This window comes from Manduca sexta, chromosome 10 (assembly GCF_014839805.1).
Source record: "Manduca sexta isolate Smith_Timp_Sample1 chromosome 10, JHU_Msex_v1.0, whole genome shotgun sequence".
Taxonomy (NCBI): Eukaryota; Metazoa; Arthropoda; class Insecta; order Lepidoptera; family Sphingidae; genus Manduca; species Manduca sexta.
In genome coordinates, this window is record NC_051124.1 from 6,853,039 (window position 1) to 6,871,221 (window position 18,183).

The 18,183-nt window shown below is 32.1% G+C and overlaps 1 protein-coding gene across 1 annotated transcript; it reads right to left on the bottom strand.

Annotated features, from left to right (window-relative positions):
- Window positions 1-444: 444 nt before the first annotated feature.
- On the bottom strand, window positions 445-18,168 carry LOC115455837 (EF-hand domain-containing protein D2 homolog). Its single transcript, XM_030184578.2, has 3 exons — window positions 17,838-18,168; window positions 2,006-2,170; window positions 445-806 (listed from the first exon to the last, which is right to left on the bottom strand). The coding sequence occupies exons 1-3, from the start codon at window positions 18,005-18,007 to the stop codon at window positions 554-556; spliced, it is 588 nt and encodes a 195-aa protein (XP_030040438.1). The 5' UTR covers window positions 18,008-18,168; the 3' UTR covers window positions 445-553.
- Between the last annotated feature and the right edge of the window lie 15 nt (window positions 18,169-18,183).

An 18,183-nucleotide genomic window follows, 5' to 3' on the forward strand; every position in this document is an offset into this window, starting at 1 on the left:
TGTTTTATTTATATTTTCTTAAAAGTAACCTAATTTATAATACAATAACATCACATATAACTTTAAAATAAGTATAAAAATCTGTTAAAATTATATTTTACATGTAAAAAGCTATTTAGTGACCATTTTTTGTAAGGTACTTACAGTATTGGAGACTCCAGGTTCTTGCAATGAATATAAAATTTATAAAAATTATGAAACAAATATATTGTCAATCATTAATGTCATATCAAACTTGAAAAAACAAGCCTAGGCCTTGTTAATATTTTTTTAACAAATAACATTTTTTGTTAATAATTATCCTTCGATTAGCATCTATTATTATTTTTACAGGTAAGTAAATATGTTACATATACATAATAACACATAGCGAGTAGGTCCTTATATCGAATTTTAAAGTTTATTTTTACACTGAGATTTTAATACTATTATTAGACCTGATAATTTTGCTTTCGTTTATACCAATAAGACAATTATGGCAATGTATTTTCTCCGATAAAGCCATGGTAACAGCTTACAGACTAGAAATATAACAATACAATTAATGACTTTATCAGTGTTGGAATAAAGCAGCTTTTTCATTGAATCTTTGTTTTCGAAGTGCTTTCTCCTCGGCTTCCCGGCGTTTTTCTTCCTGTTCTTGTATTATTTCGTTGTGGAATTTGTTACTTTTCGCGAGTTCTTCGATCTTAGCTTCGAAGAAGTTTTTAGCTCCGTTCACTCCGACTTGATGTACATTTATTTCTGTAAGCCTTGCTAACGCTTCCAAACCAGAATCGGTTTCTAATTCTCCGGCTCTTGCTTTTCTGAAAATAATATAAACATCTCGTTATCATTTAAGTAAATTAGGTATAACATGGAGCATTACTTTAGAATAATAAACAGATAATAATATTAAGTATATAAATAATCATTTAATATTTCATAATTATAAATTTATCAAATACGTTAAGTATATTTGTTATGTATATTAGTTTAAAATCTCAATAAAATAACGTAGGAATATTGACCTACCGGTAGTTAAGTATCGGCAAATATATAGATATAATAAATAGTCTGCAATCGTATCATCAACATAAAGTTACGTTTGATTGATAGAGACTTCCTAATGATTACTAACGAAAATGAAAACTAAAGTTACCAATCGATTTCACCAATAAATCCTTGAGATAAGAATTTCCATTTTTATATTTCGTTTGTAATAATATTATAATATACGAAATAAGTTCATGACTATGCTGATAACGTCTTTTGGACAATCATAATAATTTTAATAGTTCCCCTTATAAATCCCTCATAAAACTTTTATATTTTTATGTGGGTGCTAATCATTGGAATTTCTTACGAACTTATTGTCTGCTACTAATTATAGTGGTATTTACAAAACCACATTATTTACGTAATTAATTTTGCCTGTTGTCTTATACCATTGTTTCTCTCATAAAACGGATTTTCCATGTGTTATGCGTATTTATCTACGGGAAAACAACAAATCCCTACAAATATAAAATTAATTTTGGAATAAAGTGGATGAACAGTTGCCTGCTCACTAAGATTTTAAATTGTTATTCATACGGGAATACCCAGAAAAGGTTCAGAAACTTCTGGGTTCAGTGATATAAATTACTAATTTAATTAACTTTATGCTACGACACAACTTCCGAATACAATGTGTCGGGTATGAAAAAAACTAATTTGGAGTGAACCAAAAGTTTCAGGAGTATAATTTTTCGAAAATGTATATTTTTTACTTATACAATTTTTCAATCGTCAGTTAAAATATATAATTTATCCGTCAATTAAATTATAACCTGACCAAATATAGAAGGGAGTCAAATTGACTACAACATGAAAAAAAAACATTTGATGCTTGAAAAATTGGCCTTTACAAATCTATAGGTAATGTATTGTAAGATAAGTACCTAAATAATATTCATAATGTCTTCTCCTATAGTTATATTAGATCTATGGGAAGGCGATAGATTCTTTGATTAAAGAATATTACCGGTATATAAGTAGGAACTCTCTGAAGCTGATCTTGTTATCGCCGTCCTCGTCGACCTCTGAGATCATAGCTTTCAGTCCGAGATGGGTTTGCGGGGCGCCTAATCGCTCCATCATTCGCTTCACCTCGGTCAAATCGAGATAGCCATCACGACCTTCGTCGAATCTGTAAAAATAACATTTTTGTTTGTTTTATCAACGCTTTTTTTGTTAAATAGTATCTAAGTATTAAACCTACACAAAATTTTGTACGAGAGGACTGAGCAAACGTTTAGTTTTTTTTGCACCTACCTAATACTTATATATCCACTTTTTAAGGCTTCGACGCAATGATGTTAACTTGTATATATATTTATCCATTGTTTAAAAACATATATAATTAAATAATAATTTTATTATTGTGTTATTTCCCTCTTCGGCAACATTATTTTTAGGTATGCTTTGAAAATACAAAATTATAATTATAATAGAATTATGTAGTAAATACAATACTATTATAAGGAAATACGGCACAAATAATTTTAATTTGTTATTAATATTAGCCAATTTATTTTATTTTCACTTTTGTGTTAAATTAGCTCGCGTGCTTTCGGCAACAATAAGGAGGAAAAAAATACCCAAGTCTCCGTAATAGCAATCATAGCTACGTCAAAAATTCTTACATACTTTTGGGTATATAACCTTAACCTAGCTTGCTTTCTAGGTATGAACATACTTAAATATGTGTGGGTGATATCTGCTGGAGGATTTTAAAAGATTCTCCAACCCTTTTAACAGCATGCGCTGACTCGAAACTCATTTAAAATGATAGCTCTGTCTGTGCCATTTGCCATTCTATAGATATTCAATGCATAAAATTTGAACATTCCTAAATGTATTGTTCGCGTTGCTGGCTGATTATTGTAAATTTTCTGACTACAATCAGATTCAGACTAGATCATACAGTTTATCCTGCATTGAATTCCAAAAAAATATTGCTTATAATACACCACAAATTTTTAATTACCAAAAGTAAAAAAATCGTTATCTACTGCCATTATTAAACACATATTTGACACCAAAATCACGATTTAAAATATCCCTAAAAAGAAAATTTTTGGTCAAAAGTTAGATTGTTTCGTAATTCTGTTCTTTTAGCGGCCATTATAATTCAAACAACCTGATAGTTTTTAGTATATTGTCATTTCTCTTATGCACATATAGTATTCATTGATGAATCTGACGTGTGATCTACAAAGTTTTAGTTAAGTACTACATGTTATGTTCATTATTTTATGCAATTTATGGATTTTTTTACCGCGTCATTAATATTTAATTTAAATATTATGAATAAAAATTCTGACTGCACATTTATAATGTTACCTCTTCTGCATACCCCTTTTCTTTTTTGATAATTTAAAACTATTGGTGTCCATGTATCTAAGTGTCTCTTTACTTAGGTTTTTGGTGCTTACCTAAATACATCTACTTATCCAAAAAAATTACAAATATTTTTTCTAAGGTATGTTAGGTAAACCGTAACATGTATGTATGTATTTGTATTTATCCAAGCAGAAAAATTAGAACTTCCTATAACGAATCTACCTATAATAGAATAATGAAACAGTAATGTTGCGTAGGTACCAATCTGTCTACGATTTCCAATACTGTCGCTAAATAATGGAACGAAAGACCGTTACGTTATTGAGTATTATGTTCAAGGAATGCTAATATATATTCGCTTTAAAATATGTCACTTTCTCTATGCTTTAACCGCGATGTCGTCATGTGGGAAGCCATTACAAAATCCAAGCTAATTATTCATTAATACGACCTATTGAGCTTTTTAAGTAGTTATCTCATAACCATAGTTTATCGTAGTTCGCGATGGTATTTTGGGTTTATGTAATTTTTATAATTAAATTAGTATAGATATCGACAATAATGAGAATTGGGTTATATTGTAATAAGTGCACATTACCTAAACTATAAATCTAACATTGATGTTAAGATTTATCTTCATATTAGTATTTATTATCATTCCCATGTGGATATTAGATTATAGCGAGAATACAGCGACCTTGAAAATGTCCCACAATAGGGAACGTAGCGTAGCCAGAACCACGAAAGAACGAGTTATGAAATGTGATAGTTTTTGCAATGTCAGGTCACTTAGGACACATATCATATTTGGTTCAAGTATCGTATCGAGCTGGTTGGTTGAACGTGGCGCAGACGCGGCCCCGGGCCTTGTTTGTATGCGTAACACGTGCTTATTTAACTTACTGCTTATTTCACCTAGTTTAGTAATGTTAGATGTATTGCAAACAAATCTATCTTTAGCTACTGGTCGAACATTATCCATCGATCGTAAAGGTGTTAAGAGATGCATTCACTTTTTATATCATTTAGATATCTACCTACCTACTGTTATCTAATGGGCTAGACCAGTTTGTTAATCATGTTATTATGAACCCTGGATTGTTAGGAACAAGCATAACATTAAGATTCTCTAATGTTCTAGTTATTATTATTAACTATTTTAATATACAAAATTTATAAGTTTTCACAAAGCTTGGATAATATAATACTAATTAATGGCTTTTGCTATTAATCAGTAATTACACATAAGTTATCATTCGCTTACTAACTTATATGTAATTACTCAGCTTCAAATTTTCACCTTTTCACCCTGAAAAGACGCTCCGGAAAACCGAAAACAAATATGTTTATAAGGCGACTCTACCACTTTCAGATTTTCTTATATTTTTTTTATTTAACTAATATTTACCTAATTAAAATATCTTTGACCTAAGAAAAAAAGCGCGCCATTCGATTCACGCATCACAATACACATTCTTATCTCTAATTAGGTATATTAATGTATGAATTAATAAAATCTCGTTGCTTAGAGATTCATCCTACCTACTTTACATAAAAACTATCATAGGTATCTCCATTCGATAGGTACTTAATTAAAGGTGTAAGTATTAATATTTACCAATTCGCTGCATAACTGTAAATATAATTAATATTTATAGATATAATAATGTATAAATACTGCTCTACATAATATTACAACATACATTTTAAATCTGTATACATACTACATTGCATTGTTAGTATATAATAATTACGCATAAAAGTAGGCATATTTTTATAAAACTCGTTAGCTTGGTTTATATCAGAGTAAGGGTTCATCGTACTAAAGATTCTCGTTATTATCCCGATAACGAGGTAATTTACAATGTTTTTATTCGCATTCTACATTCCTGATACGATAACCTAGGAAATAAGAGTTCGTGAGCTGGTTTATTTTAACATTTAACCGGCTGAGGGACTTGTTTATATGGTAAGTTGTATACTATTGTAATAACTACGTAGGTGTGCCGGCACTCGGTAGCTAGATTGCCATGATTGCAGTTTGAAGGTCGCCTGTCCTCTTATTTTATTAGATCAGTGTGATGATTATAAACAAGAAGACTTCAAAGACGCAGTTTATTTTGTTTACTTATACGTTATATCTACTTATTAATAGATAAGGATTGTCAAGATGCTACGATTCATATCCATGTCAGTTAACTTATTTTTGCATTTGTTGAGTTTAACGTAAAATGCTCAATAAAAACTAAACATTATGTTAAGTAGAGTGACGTGCGAAACATTGGCCAAAGATTACAAATAGTATTGTCTGAACAAGTCGTTTCAAGGTGAGTGAAGGAGCCTCACCTGCCTACACAAAATTTGGATGAATATTAATATGAACTAGTTATCTCATGTTCATCTCTGTTTTAGCCTTATGTAGCGTAATAATTAAAAGTAATTAACTAAGATACGAGTCTTATAATGAATAGTTTTTAGTTCTATTACTTACCTTATATCCACCTTACGTCTAAGGTTATTTTTAACTAACTAATTTACAACTTGGATCGTAAGATGTGATTTAGGGTTCAACTCGGGTAACTAAGAAATGCGTAATTTCTTCGGAAAACACACCTGTTACCCAAGATCAGTATTTGTGACTCAATGGCAAAAGGGACAATAATATCATAGGACGAATATAATCTGTGTGAAATAGTTCTGACTAATCTTCAAAACTAAACTTGTCTTTGATATAAAAGACATGTTTTGACAACATTTTCGTTTACACAAAATACTAGAGTGAATTCGACTTACTTTACAAAATCGATAATCTATATAGATTTTTAAATTTTGAATAGAAATATACACATAAACAATCGTATGAATATAAATACATACAAAACATATGCATTTAATTCTAGAAAATATTTAGTGCAACTTTTATTACAAAAAAGGACTTCCGCACGTGCGAAGATTTGTGCGTTTCACTCAAATTTATTCCGCTGCTCATGCGTTTACTGTCAAAATTCAAACAGCTATAGTTCCTCTCAAACTTCTACATTATACATTATACTTGATATTAATAGGAAATATAATACAGTTGCTAAAAGCTAAGCTGCATCAAGTTAAAACACCTTTTATTTTTACACATTTCAAAGGTCGCTCCACAAACAAAAGTGAAGGCGTTCGCAGCGGGAGTCATTTTGTTATGACGGCTGGCACACTCCACGTAAGGCGATTTTTAAAATAAACTTGAGCCGAATGCGTTTGTGTATTATAATTAACTGGTGACGATGAGTAACAGTATTACGTGTAAGTATAACAAACTATAACAAAGAATGTCGCTTAACCACATTGTATAGATGCATCAAACACCAATTACAATGAATAACTATGATGGTATGAATGACGAGAGAACATGGTCAAGTCATTAATATAGATAGTTTATATTTATACTAGGTTTTTCCTGCGGCTTTGCACGTGTGAAATAGTTTTCCAGGATAAAAGTTCTGCTATATATTTTATCGGAATAGAAAGTAGCATATTGGCTACCCGGAATCTAAACTATCTTCAGATGGGATGGGATTTTTGTTTAAAAATATATTTTATAAACTTTTTAAGACAAACTATTGCGCCATAAACGATTGCTGCATAACTTTAACGTTTACAAAGCGCACGCAACGGAAGCTCTCAAAGGGAATAAATGTTCCTCTTTCTTTCAACATGTTTCATTGATGCCTCTTATTGGTCAAAGCGTAATGTTACATAGCCTTTAGCCAACGCAAAATTCAGTTCCTAATTCAGTTCCAAATAAAAAAGTAATAATCAATGGCTCGTATGTTGAAAGGAAGCCTTTTCGTAATTGTAAAATGGCTCTATATTACGCGATATTGAACACCGATCAACTACATGTAATGTCCTTGTATTATAGACTTACAATACGCTATTCCATGGCTTGTATGTCATGGTTACACTTCATAGACTTCTCGTCAACCCATTTGATATAATCTGCCCCTCCTTTCGGAACGTCATGTGCACAGTACATAGTAATTTAATTAAATAACGTACATATCTCTAGTCTTTAGCATTCAGAGTCTACATCAATGTTTTTTATATAACTTTACTCGAATTCTATGCGAGCCAGTCGCTGGCCGAATAAACATCTCGACGGCCTTACAATGCGACCTAAAAATTTTAATAGCTCTACATGGTATTGAACATTCGACATCTACGGATATTGCGATTTGCGATTCAGTAAACAACGATATCTGACTGCAATATCCTTCACACTAGAGCACATCAGTGTACAGTTACTTTTCGCTGCATGAGACTATGATATTCATCGGATTTAGGGTTCATCATAGAAAAATAGTTTACTACATTCTATCTCTTATTAAATAAAACAACAGAATAGTTTAATGTCTTTCCATGACATGAATAAGATTTTTTAATAAATTACAGTACAGGAGATATGAAGGTGTAATTTCCAAACATACATATAGGTACATATATAATATCAACCTATTATATGTAATACTCATCTGAATCAGGTTATTGAGGCAATCTATTACATGACATGACCTAATAAAACGCGAATGTCTTCCAGCTAACCCATAAACACGAAAACAACGATGCTAATAACAATAAAATGGTGTCACTATGCCCTACTATGGCTAGACTATGATGGAATTTGTCAATCTAGGCGGCCGTCCACTTGTGCAATAATAGCTTTTAATTACTACAAGAACTAGTCCATAGCCTCTTGATATTGTCTTTTAACAGATCAATTAGTGTCTCGTTCATCAGCCTGGTTCCCAACAACTACTTACTTACCTAGGTACAAAAAATTGGTCATCGTGTGATTGAAACAAACTTTTACATGACGATATAGAAGCTGTTCCAATAAAATATTTTTGTCCTGCAGTGAAATTCTCAGGTATACCTATTGGATATGTCTATAGGTTTTTTCAATTTATGTGCTTTGTTTTATGCTTAAGAATGAGTAATCTAGGAGGTCACAGCATTATCAACTGGACATTTATGATTCACAATAACAAGTAAGTATAATACGTATGATTAATATACAGGGGTTTTGTAATCCATTATACAGAGTGCCTTTTTTTTATAGTCACGTACGGAAACTAAATGCTCGAGAGGTTAAATAAAGAGAAGAGAAATATCATGTGTATGAATTCTTAAAATCGTAATATTTAAAATGCTTTGAAGGTAAAATAATGAAAAACAAAGAAAATGTTGTCTGCGGTAGTTTATGTAATTGCGGTAAATAGCTACTAATTAAAAATATTTTTAGTTATAAAAAAAATCACACATATTGCCCAATATATAAATAGATGTAAGGAACTCCCAACAAAAAATTTAAGCTATAGTTCGATATTTAAAAAACAGAGTACAATATTCCTGCTACCTCAGTCTGACTAGTGAAAGAAAATATTATTTAACTAGAATGTTATCTAACTCCAAATGAAAACTGCTCGTATGTCTAAACCGCTCTCACGAGCAACAGCGAGAAGCACTAGTTCATAGACCTCGTTTTTTATTTCCAACTAACGAATATTTGCAACATCTTTTCTCATCTGTCCATTAGGAGTTTCAGGCCAATTAAACGCGACATATACGTAGTAGTCCAATTGTATAAAATATAGACGGCCTCGGTGGCTTAATTCTATTGCGGTACAATTATCGTCTTGTGTTCGATTCCTAAATTGAGTAATGTTATATTGGATTTTTCTGCTCAGTATCAACTCGGAGTCTCGAATCGTTCCAAGTAAGTGACAATAGCCTACCCTTGTTACATTGGACAAAATGTTGATATGTGAATGTTGAGTGCAACTGCTGGACATAATAATACTTAACACCTCATGTCTCAGGATGGTGAGCGCAGTGGAATATCAAACAATACTTTGTAATTAAAGGTGTTGGGTGGTGTTTCTACTGTTTATGGGTGGTCGTATCGCTTACCGTCAGGCGATCGGCAAGCTCGTCTCGTCATTGAAAGCAACAAAAAAATATGTTTACACATTTGCATACTTTTGAAAAGGAAAAAGGCGTGATACTATTTAATCATCCTCATTATTTGTTTGTGATATGTTACATTAAACTGGCTCATTACATAAACACATTTAAATTTGATAACTATTCAATGAGTCGATTGTAAATTGAAACTGGTTATTTAAGTAGTTTACTCGTTTAGTTCATCGGTTACGTGATGAATTTAAATGAATGTTTGTATAATAACAAGTCCGCCCTTCTCATCTTAACTTTCTTCGAAGGTAATCCTTGCGTGATAACGAACTACGCATAGATTATTATCTCTAGACAAGTGTAATTGAAAAATTTCTATCGAACGTAAATTTGAATGAGAAATAAAGATCTGCAGAAGGACGTATCAAGTAGACAGGTTCTCAAACTCCTATTGATCATCGCGTTTGGATAAATTAAATATTGACAAAATACTTAGTACAATATTTTTATAGATTATAACTTATTATCCAAAGCCGGATAATATGCAGGTATTGTAAGTAACACGTATTAAACTAGATTATGGGGCAAAGGCAAGGTTGTGTCGCGAGACTATATGACCTCTATCCTTCGAAGTTCAGTAATCTTAAGACTGGGTATTTTTTAAACTACATAATACACTATCAATGTTATCGTCCGTTTGTCCTTGCTCTACTCTACGTGAGGTCTGGCCGGCGTAACATGCTTTTTACACATGTCGCAAAAATGCTTTAGTTTGAAGACCGACCAACTATATGACGATAAAGTCTTTTAAAAAATCCCGGGCAAGTTATATTAGATAAAAAAAACACGAACTTTTATTAAAATCCGCGGGATAACATGCTTTTTACACATGTCGCAAAAAATGCTTTGGTTTGAAGACCGGCCGCCCATATGACGACAACGTCCTTTAAGAAATCCCAGGCAAGTTATAGAAGATAAAGAAAAATACGAACATTTATAAAATTCGATATTTTGTAAACTTCTACATAAATAAAAATAATCACATAAAAGAACTAAATACCAAGTTGATGAAATCTTGTTTGCCAAATAAAATGTAAACGTGCGATCTTGTGTCTCGACATAGTTGACATTTGTTATTTTAATTTCGTTGAAACGTTAATTACATGGAAATACCTAATTACAAAATACCTAAATAAAATGTCGTTTTATTTACTCCATATTCGATAAGCTTTCGGTATGTTATATTGTCAACCTTCATTACTTTAATAAATTAAAATAGTAACGCTTTTAGCAATTTTAGTGCTGTCATAAAAGAGTTGGTACTTAGGGAATAACTATCGACAAAAAGGTCGCTTCTTTTTGGTGTAAAAATTTCAATATTCTTTTACTTAGATGGACAAACTTTCATTCTGCGAAGCTACAATGTCAAACTGTTTAACATCTCATGTTATTACATAAATAAATGCAAGCTTCTAGATTATCTTTTCAATTTCTGTTTCTATCTAAAATTTACACGGTTAGTAATATAATTTAAACATACCTCAGGCATGAGCACAACAAAGAATAAAAAGACTTAAATTTTATTTCTAATACAGTATGTATATTACGCAAATACGTATTGATATGAAAGTGAAAATAAAGAAAGGATCAAGGATAGAGGATACGTATCAAACAAATTAAAATGCATTGCCGGTACAGGTAGTTGCTGCATATTGCAACCGCGGAATACAACAGCTGTTGCGACACTCGTACAATGTGAATTGACTGTGAAACGACACTGTTTCACAATAACAAATAACTGATATTGTTTTACAATGTTACCTTTATTTTTAAGAAAAGGAAGGCTAACGGTTGATGACTCACTGGATGAGAGCGAGCAATTATCAATGCCTATAATCCATTAAGTACAAGGAGTCTCCTTACTACACAAGAATAATTTTTATTCCGAAACGTAAGTGGATTAGTTGGGGACTGGGGTACAACTTACATGTTTCTAAAAGACTTTCACGTTTTTCATAATAGCATGAATAATATATTTTAAGTACCCGTTTATAATCGAAGGAATCCGTGTGGATTATATGCAAGGTGATTTCATAAGTGACCGTTTGCTGTCACCGTCTGCATTTCGTAAGTTACAAACATGCATATTGCAAGAGCTCTGAATTCGCGCGGTTCCACAACTAAACCACAAGAAATTGGAACCGCGCGGAATCCGCGCTGATCTATTGCTATGACATCTCTCGATGTTGTTAATTATTTTACAATTATGTATTTCAAAGTGTAAAGTAACGTCAATCATGATCGATGTTAAAATGAGTTGTTGCAATTTTTATTTCAGCGAAAAAAGGAAGATATTGAAAATTTCAAATTCTGTAGGACTTTTTTGTTATTTCCAAAACAGTTTTACTGAGACGTGACCTTGTAAAATTGCAAATACAAAGAAAACTTGCCTTACCATATTGAACTTTCAAAATTTATGTATTTCGCACCGAAATCATAAATCTCTTAGTTCTTAAAATCCTTCACATATATCAAACAATACTTTAGTTTATAAACATATTGTCATGATAGAGAATAATACACATAGAAAGTACATAGTCATTTCGTTCATTTGTAGCCGTTCTTACTGATGTCACCTACTTTGAAGAACTGGGTGACGACAGCCGGCTAGTTTTTTATACAACTGAACGACGAGACGACGACAAATTGTTCCCTTGATGTTAGGCAAAACTGTGAAAATACCACCCAGAACTTGGAATAACGAAGCTCTACATTTATTCTACATCATGTGAGTGTCACAATGCTGAAAAACGAGAGACCGTGATTTTATCAAAATTATTTGTAAGATCCTTAATTTTTTTTTACCATAATCTACGAATATTATACATCTTGTACTCTCTGATAGTTATGAATATACGCATATAAGTAAGGATATGTAATATTTAACTTATACAAACGGCTCAACTTCAAGACCCCTAGCCTTTTCTAAACAGGACATTATATTAGCCCTCTACAAAAAAAAATACTATTAAGGTCTGCGGTCCGACACACAAAATAACGATAATAAATCTTATATATATAATTATCGCTAGTTCAAACCGCATTAGTAACATCAGTTAGCTTTCTGTCGTGTTTACTCATAGGCCAGTGTATATAATTATCCAAACATTTTTTTTTATCAAACCAATTACCTAATAAATAGACACTTACCTAAATAAAAACAAATTGGACCGAAAATAATTTGTTAATTTCAATTACTTTCATATTATTACAATAGGTTGTAATTAATGGATTAGTTGCACGAACAGGTGATAGATATTGCCCACTAGTTATTTCAACAATAGGTAGTGGGCAATATCTATTATTAATATTACCAAACATGGGTGTGTGCCACATTTATTGTGTTACAGAAATAGAGTTTATTTCTAATATAAATGTTTCTAGACTGTTTAACATTACTTTCATAACATAATATAAAAGTAAAATTCCAAACGCAGAGAGAGTATCGCACCTTTTCTCGCTATGTCGACTTTCCTGTTGTGTTAGTTACTTTACAGACGAGTTAGCACAGACGAGTGTCCACACTTACCTTGCTTATAAACTTTCAATTACATCTAATTAATGTAGTTCTTGTCACTATCGCTTAGACATCTATTTATCCTACCTATATGTATGCGGTTATGGGAGAAAGCAAACATACTTATCGCAGAAACACTGACATTGATAGTTATACATAAAACTTTATTTTTAACTATGAGCCCACGCCCAAAGGACACCGTTAAGCTCTTAGACCTCCAAAATATAAACTAAAAAAGCCTAATTTATGCAGAAAATATGATGATTTTTTGGCATAAAAAGACTATTTCTGCGTGCTTACAAAGGTCCACTAAGTATTCGAGTATTTTTGGAAAAAGATAACTTGCCGAAAACCTAATAGTTCAGATATTTGCGTTTAAGACGTTAAATATCAGAAAATGTTGAGATCAGCTCGGATAGGTTATCATATGTAAACATACGGACCTGCCTTCTTCCTTTTTTAGTAAGTTCCTTATAAAAGAAGGCGATTCTGGTAACAATCTGCTAAAAATCATCCCTGAGTTACGAATATTTTTACCAAAAATCCCAGTTTCAGTTTGCCGATTTTTTTTATCATTTAGTAGTTTAGTGGAATATGACCTATGAGTCAGAGATTTTTTTCCTGAAAGTGTGATATTGCAGCTGCGACGAAAAAGCATACAGTAGTAGCAGAGTTAGTACTACTACTGTATGATTTTTTGTTAGTAATGTACCGACACTAAATTAGTAGTACAGCGCGTAAAGTTAAAATTACTTTCTATTGCTTTTTATTTTATTCGAAACTTATTTAAATTCATGTCCACGGTTCAAGTAACTTATTGTAACATGTTTTTACTCTATTGCAATGTCAAATGACCCTATATAACGATATTAGTTTATGGTCCGTCCATAATGTTACCTAAACCTTATATTGTAATTACAATTCACGATACCCAACAAAAGTAAAGTACATAACATTATCAATTCTTATCAATGTCGGTATAGTAAGTAGTAAACAATATATTTGTGATATAATTTTTATCTGAATGTGTAGTTCCGCGCAATATATGATATTCAAAGCATCCTTGTCGCACGTGGTAACGCGACACCAGAAGTCGTGTCACATTGTAAACACTACATAAACACCGTTGATTTTATGAACACGGCGATAAAAGGGCGACTCTAGAAGGTGTCATTCACAAATATATTAGTCAGCACAATTATTTCTTATACATACTTCCCATAATCATTCATGTTGATCATTTTTATATTATTCATTCTATTCCGCTGTATGACAACGCTGTAATAATTAGTATGTTTTTTTACCAACCCAGGATAATTTGCCGACACGTCATACGTCGGGTGTTTCCTCCAAAATCGATAAAAGTGCCTGTTCGCGATATTCGGCGGGGAAAGACTATGACGAAACACATCCGTCCGTTATTTAATAGGTGACAAAAAATTATGAAGTATTTTAAATTAAACTCATCGAAAATTTGAATCACCACTCTCAACTGTATTGCTTTGTTTGCCAGCCATGTTCGCTTAATAAACCGTAATGAGGAACCAATTGCTATTAATGACAATTGAAATATTGCCCCGTGCAGAAACAAATTCACATGACCGCCGTAGTGACATTCGTAAACATCCAGTGACTCATCTTGTCCTCAACATTGATTTTGTCGCGCTGTGCCGCGTCGCATCGCATGATGCATCTTATCCGACCACGAGGTCGGTACTTCCTTCCTATGCAAGCTGATCAATTTAACAACCCTGCGTAAGTTTTAACGTACAACTGTCGCATTACAACCAATTGTGAATTGTTAACTTCTCGCAGTTAATACATCCTTACATCAAAAACTTCATTGACAAGATTTGATAACGTTTCCCTTGTGTTCTAAGGTTTTTCTTTATATCAAGAGTAAATATGACATAAAAAATGGCCGTGAATAAAATTAATGTAAATGAAATAAGTAAACCCGCGCTAAGTAATGACGCACACCTGTTATAGAGCCATTCATAATGACAAGACGAGTTTACTACCTACTACCGTGGTTTTACGATGAATCTGACTAATTTTCTTTAAAATTTTACGCACGTATGACACAACGCTACCGACTCATACGTTGGATTCGGTGCCGGTGTGAATAACATCCGTTCACTAAAACACCAAGGAATTCAATCATAAAAACGGACCAAAGGCGAAAGCTGCCCGGCTTGTACGGGCCAGTTTAATATACAAATACCGCCGTACAATGAATCAGTCATCGGGAAAAATTATTGTTTTGACTTACCACAAATGTTTTGCAAACAAATGACACTCGTCTTGTTTATTTGTTTGCTAGCTTATTATTGTATGGGTATGTGTGTGAGTCATTAAAATGATGACCTACCCGCATAAGAGCGGTTCCATAGTTAGTGTAATGTGAGTACATAGTAAATATATACAGCACGTATGTTACAATGAATGTTTATTTCCGTTATAGTGATTGTGGGTCCTCGCTCCCTACATCTTCCGTCGACAATCGTTATTATTCTATGATACGGCATTGTTTTTGATGCTGTTATGAATTAGATATCGCTGGAAATTACATTTTGCTATAATACCTAAGTAAAGATTATATTATTTTTTATTTCTTCAATTTTTCTCTAACAATCAAGTCTTCGGCACTTGTCTGTGGTATCAAAATTAATATTTAAAACGTGCATTTTAACTAACTGCAATTGAATAAATATCAGAGCTTTGTCGAATAAAAAATATTAATTAAAAATACCAGTCTTCCACGAGAAAAGATGCATGCGTTACGAGAAAATTCATAAAACTAGAGGAACGGATAGCTATTAAAGGTACCTAGGCTCTTTCCTTATAAGCTCTTCTCCGAAGTCCCTAAATCGATTTCCGTATGATTAATTACTCAAATGGATTAATTCAATTAACCCCAAACATAATTTCTATCAATGAACCCTACACTTATAACAATTTCTAATGTAAATTAACTATCGCAAGTCCCGTGTGAATAACGTAATGTCTCATTACCTATTTGAATGAAAGTAATGATGTAAAAAATGTTATTCTCATAAGCGTGCCGTAACGCCTATTCTTAATTGTCTCCCACGACGATTCGACGTCATTTCACTTAATAAATTACTATTATGTTTTAAGCTATATATTCGAACGTAATTTTTATGCAATATTCATTAATTTTACTGTTAAACTAGCGTTTCTTTCGGGGCAATATTAATAACCCATAAGTAAAGGGTATTAGATATATAGTTTTATTCGGTTATTCTCCATTGCTAGTTTATTTTTGTAATTGAGTATTTTAGATCGAATTAAACCTAAATAAATAATATTCTAACATTCTCTAAAATGTCTATAAAAATTAATGGTCATAAATATAACCTGGTATTATTAAATTATTACTTCATCAAAATGTTTCGCCGAACTAAGCGTGAAATTTATAATTGAAATTTGATAGTTAAATGATATGTATATACGCACAATTATTTAAAAAAAAACTTGAATATTGACTTCTAATTTTCACAAATACGTATGTAACAAAAAAGGGAAAAAAGTTTTTTTTAATAGGTGATCTTTTTGACATTTTGAAAATATTATTGTGACAATGATGCTGATTTACGATGTAAACAATTTTTTAGTTTCCAGACTTACAATTGTATTAAAGTAAGTCTCCGTTGTTTGAGTGTATCTTTCCTTTAAATTTATAAACAAATAAACCTTTTGATTGACTCAAACACGTGGACTATTAACAGTAAGGTTCTGGATTGCATTCCCAGTGGACACTACTAAAATTTATAAAGATTTTCAATTAAAAAAACACATTTGTAGTTGGGCAGAAAATGGGTACTTAATTGTTCGTTATTAGTTATTGTAACCGAAATGCTGATAAAATCTCCCTTTGACATAGATTTCCTTACTAGATAAAAAGCGTTACTTCGTGTAGAGTAAATTCTTATGTTCATAAAACTCCAGATTTCAAACATTAGAGTACCTACTTCGAGGGACTTTTGTACGAAATGTATTTCAAAAGTGGATATTTTTACTGTTTATTAGTGTCCTAGGACAAAGGGATAGGTCCACATTTGGTTTCGGATATCAAATTCAGTTCGTAATTTTAAAATATTGGTTTTTGTCGGCAACCTAGCTGGCAATTTCTGTATCTAGGTCCCATTTTGTCTCCCCGGTACACCACGGATTTTAAAGCTATGAGCCGCATCTATCCTTAGAGTAAAATAAAGAAATTGGAGACTTATTAAATTAAATTTGTATGTCCAATTGTAATAACCCACATAATGTGAGTGCTATGATTTATAAATAAATAAATATAAATAAAATTCAGGCAGGAAGTTAAAATAAAAGGTTTAAACTATGTACTCAACTCACTGATTTACAGAAATATGTTAAATAAGTTGAAATATTTGATGTTATCTTTCACGGGGTCATCTCTGTTTTCAGGTCTAAATGACACTTAAAATAAAATGGCGAATTTGTATGACCATAATATACCTAGATAATATTTAAATAATAAACTAGTGGTAGCTGCGATGGATATCTACCTGCGATTTAAAAATGATTTCGTACCTTATCTACCCCATTTTTATGGATCAACAGTTTATCTTCCTAAATAAACGAACATCTAAATGTTGTACCAGGTGTAGGTAATTGTATTCACGATAACCAACCTACCTATCTCAGTAATAAAAATTATACAAGCACGATCAGTGTCAGGTGCCTTCTCGGTCTTATCCAACCTTGTCAAGAATTTATGTTGCATAAAATTTGCACACACTACTGGTAATATCTAAGAAATTGCATCAAAGGTCAACTGCGATCACTTCGATATTTAAAATTCTAAATGAATGCAATTTTTCGTTATATTATAAATGAAAGCCACGGATGTCTTACACAATTTAATGAAAGGAAAAATACTCACTTGTTAAAGGTCTGTTCGTATTGTTTTATTTCCTTCCTGGAGAACTCGTGAAATTCCGTATAAACGTTTACGAATTTATATTTCGGCTTAACCTCCACGCCCTCTTCGAGTTTATCGTTAATTTCTTGCCTTCTTGAAAGAATACCGCTCAATTCTTGTGTAGCGGCCATCGTGTAATTTACGCGCCAAAGAAAAAAAATAAAAATATGTTTTTTTCGCACACTATTGAGCGCTGTACGGAGCGAGATGCTGCCTGCCGCAACGATCTTACAAATACTGGTAGTGCGGGCCGGCCGGTTGGCACTCGGCACTCTGTGCCTCGCACTCCCCTCGTATCGTAATCAAA

What these genes read in the sequence shown, in the direction of transcription:
- LOC115455837 (XM_030184578.2), bottom strand. Translation starts at nt 18,007, where the DNA reads ATGGCCGCTACACAAGAATTGAGCGGTATTCTTTCAAGAAGGCAAGAA. An exon ending in TACGAACAGACCTTTAACAA is followed by an intron (nt 2,171 to 17,837) that starts GTGAGTATTTTT and finishes TTATTTTTACAG; the next exon opens with ATTCGACGAAGGTCGTGATG. An exon ending in GAGTTCCTACTTATATACCG is followed by an intron (nt 807 to 2,005) that starts GTAATATTCTTT and finishes TATTATTTTCAG; the next exon opens with AAAAGCAAGAGCCGGAGAAT.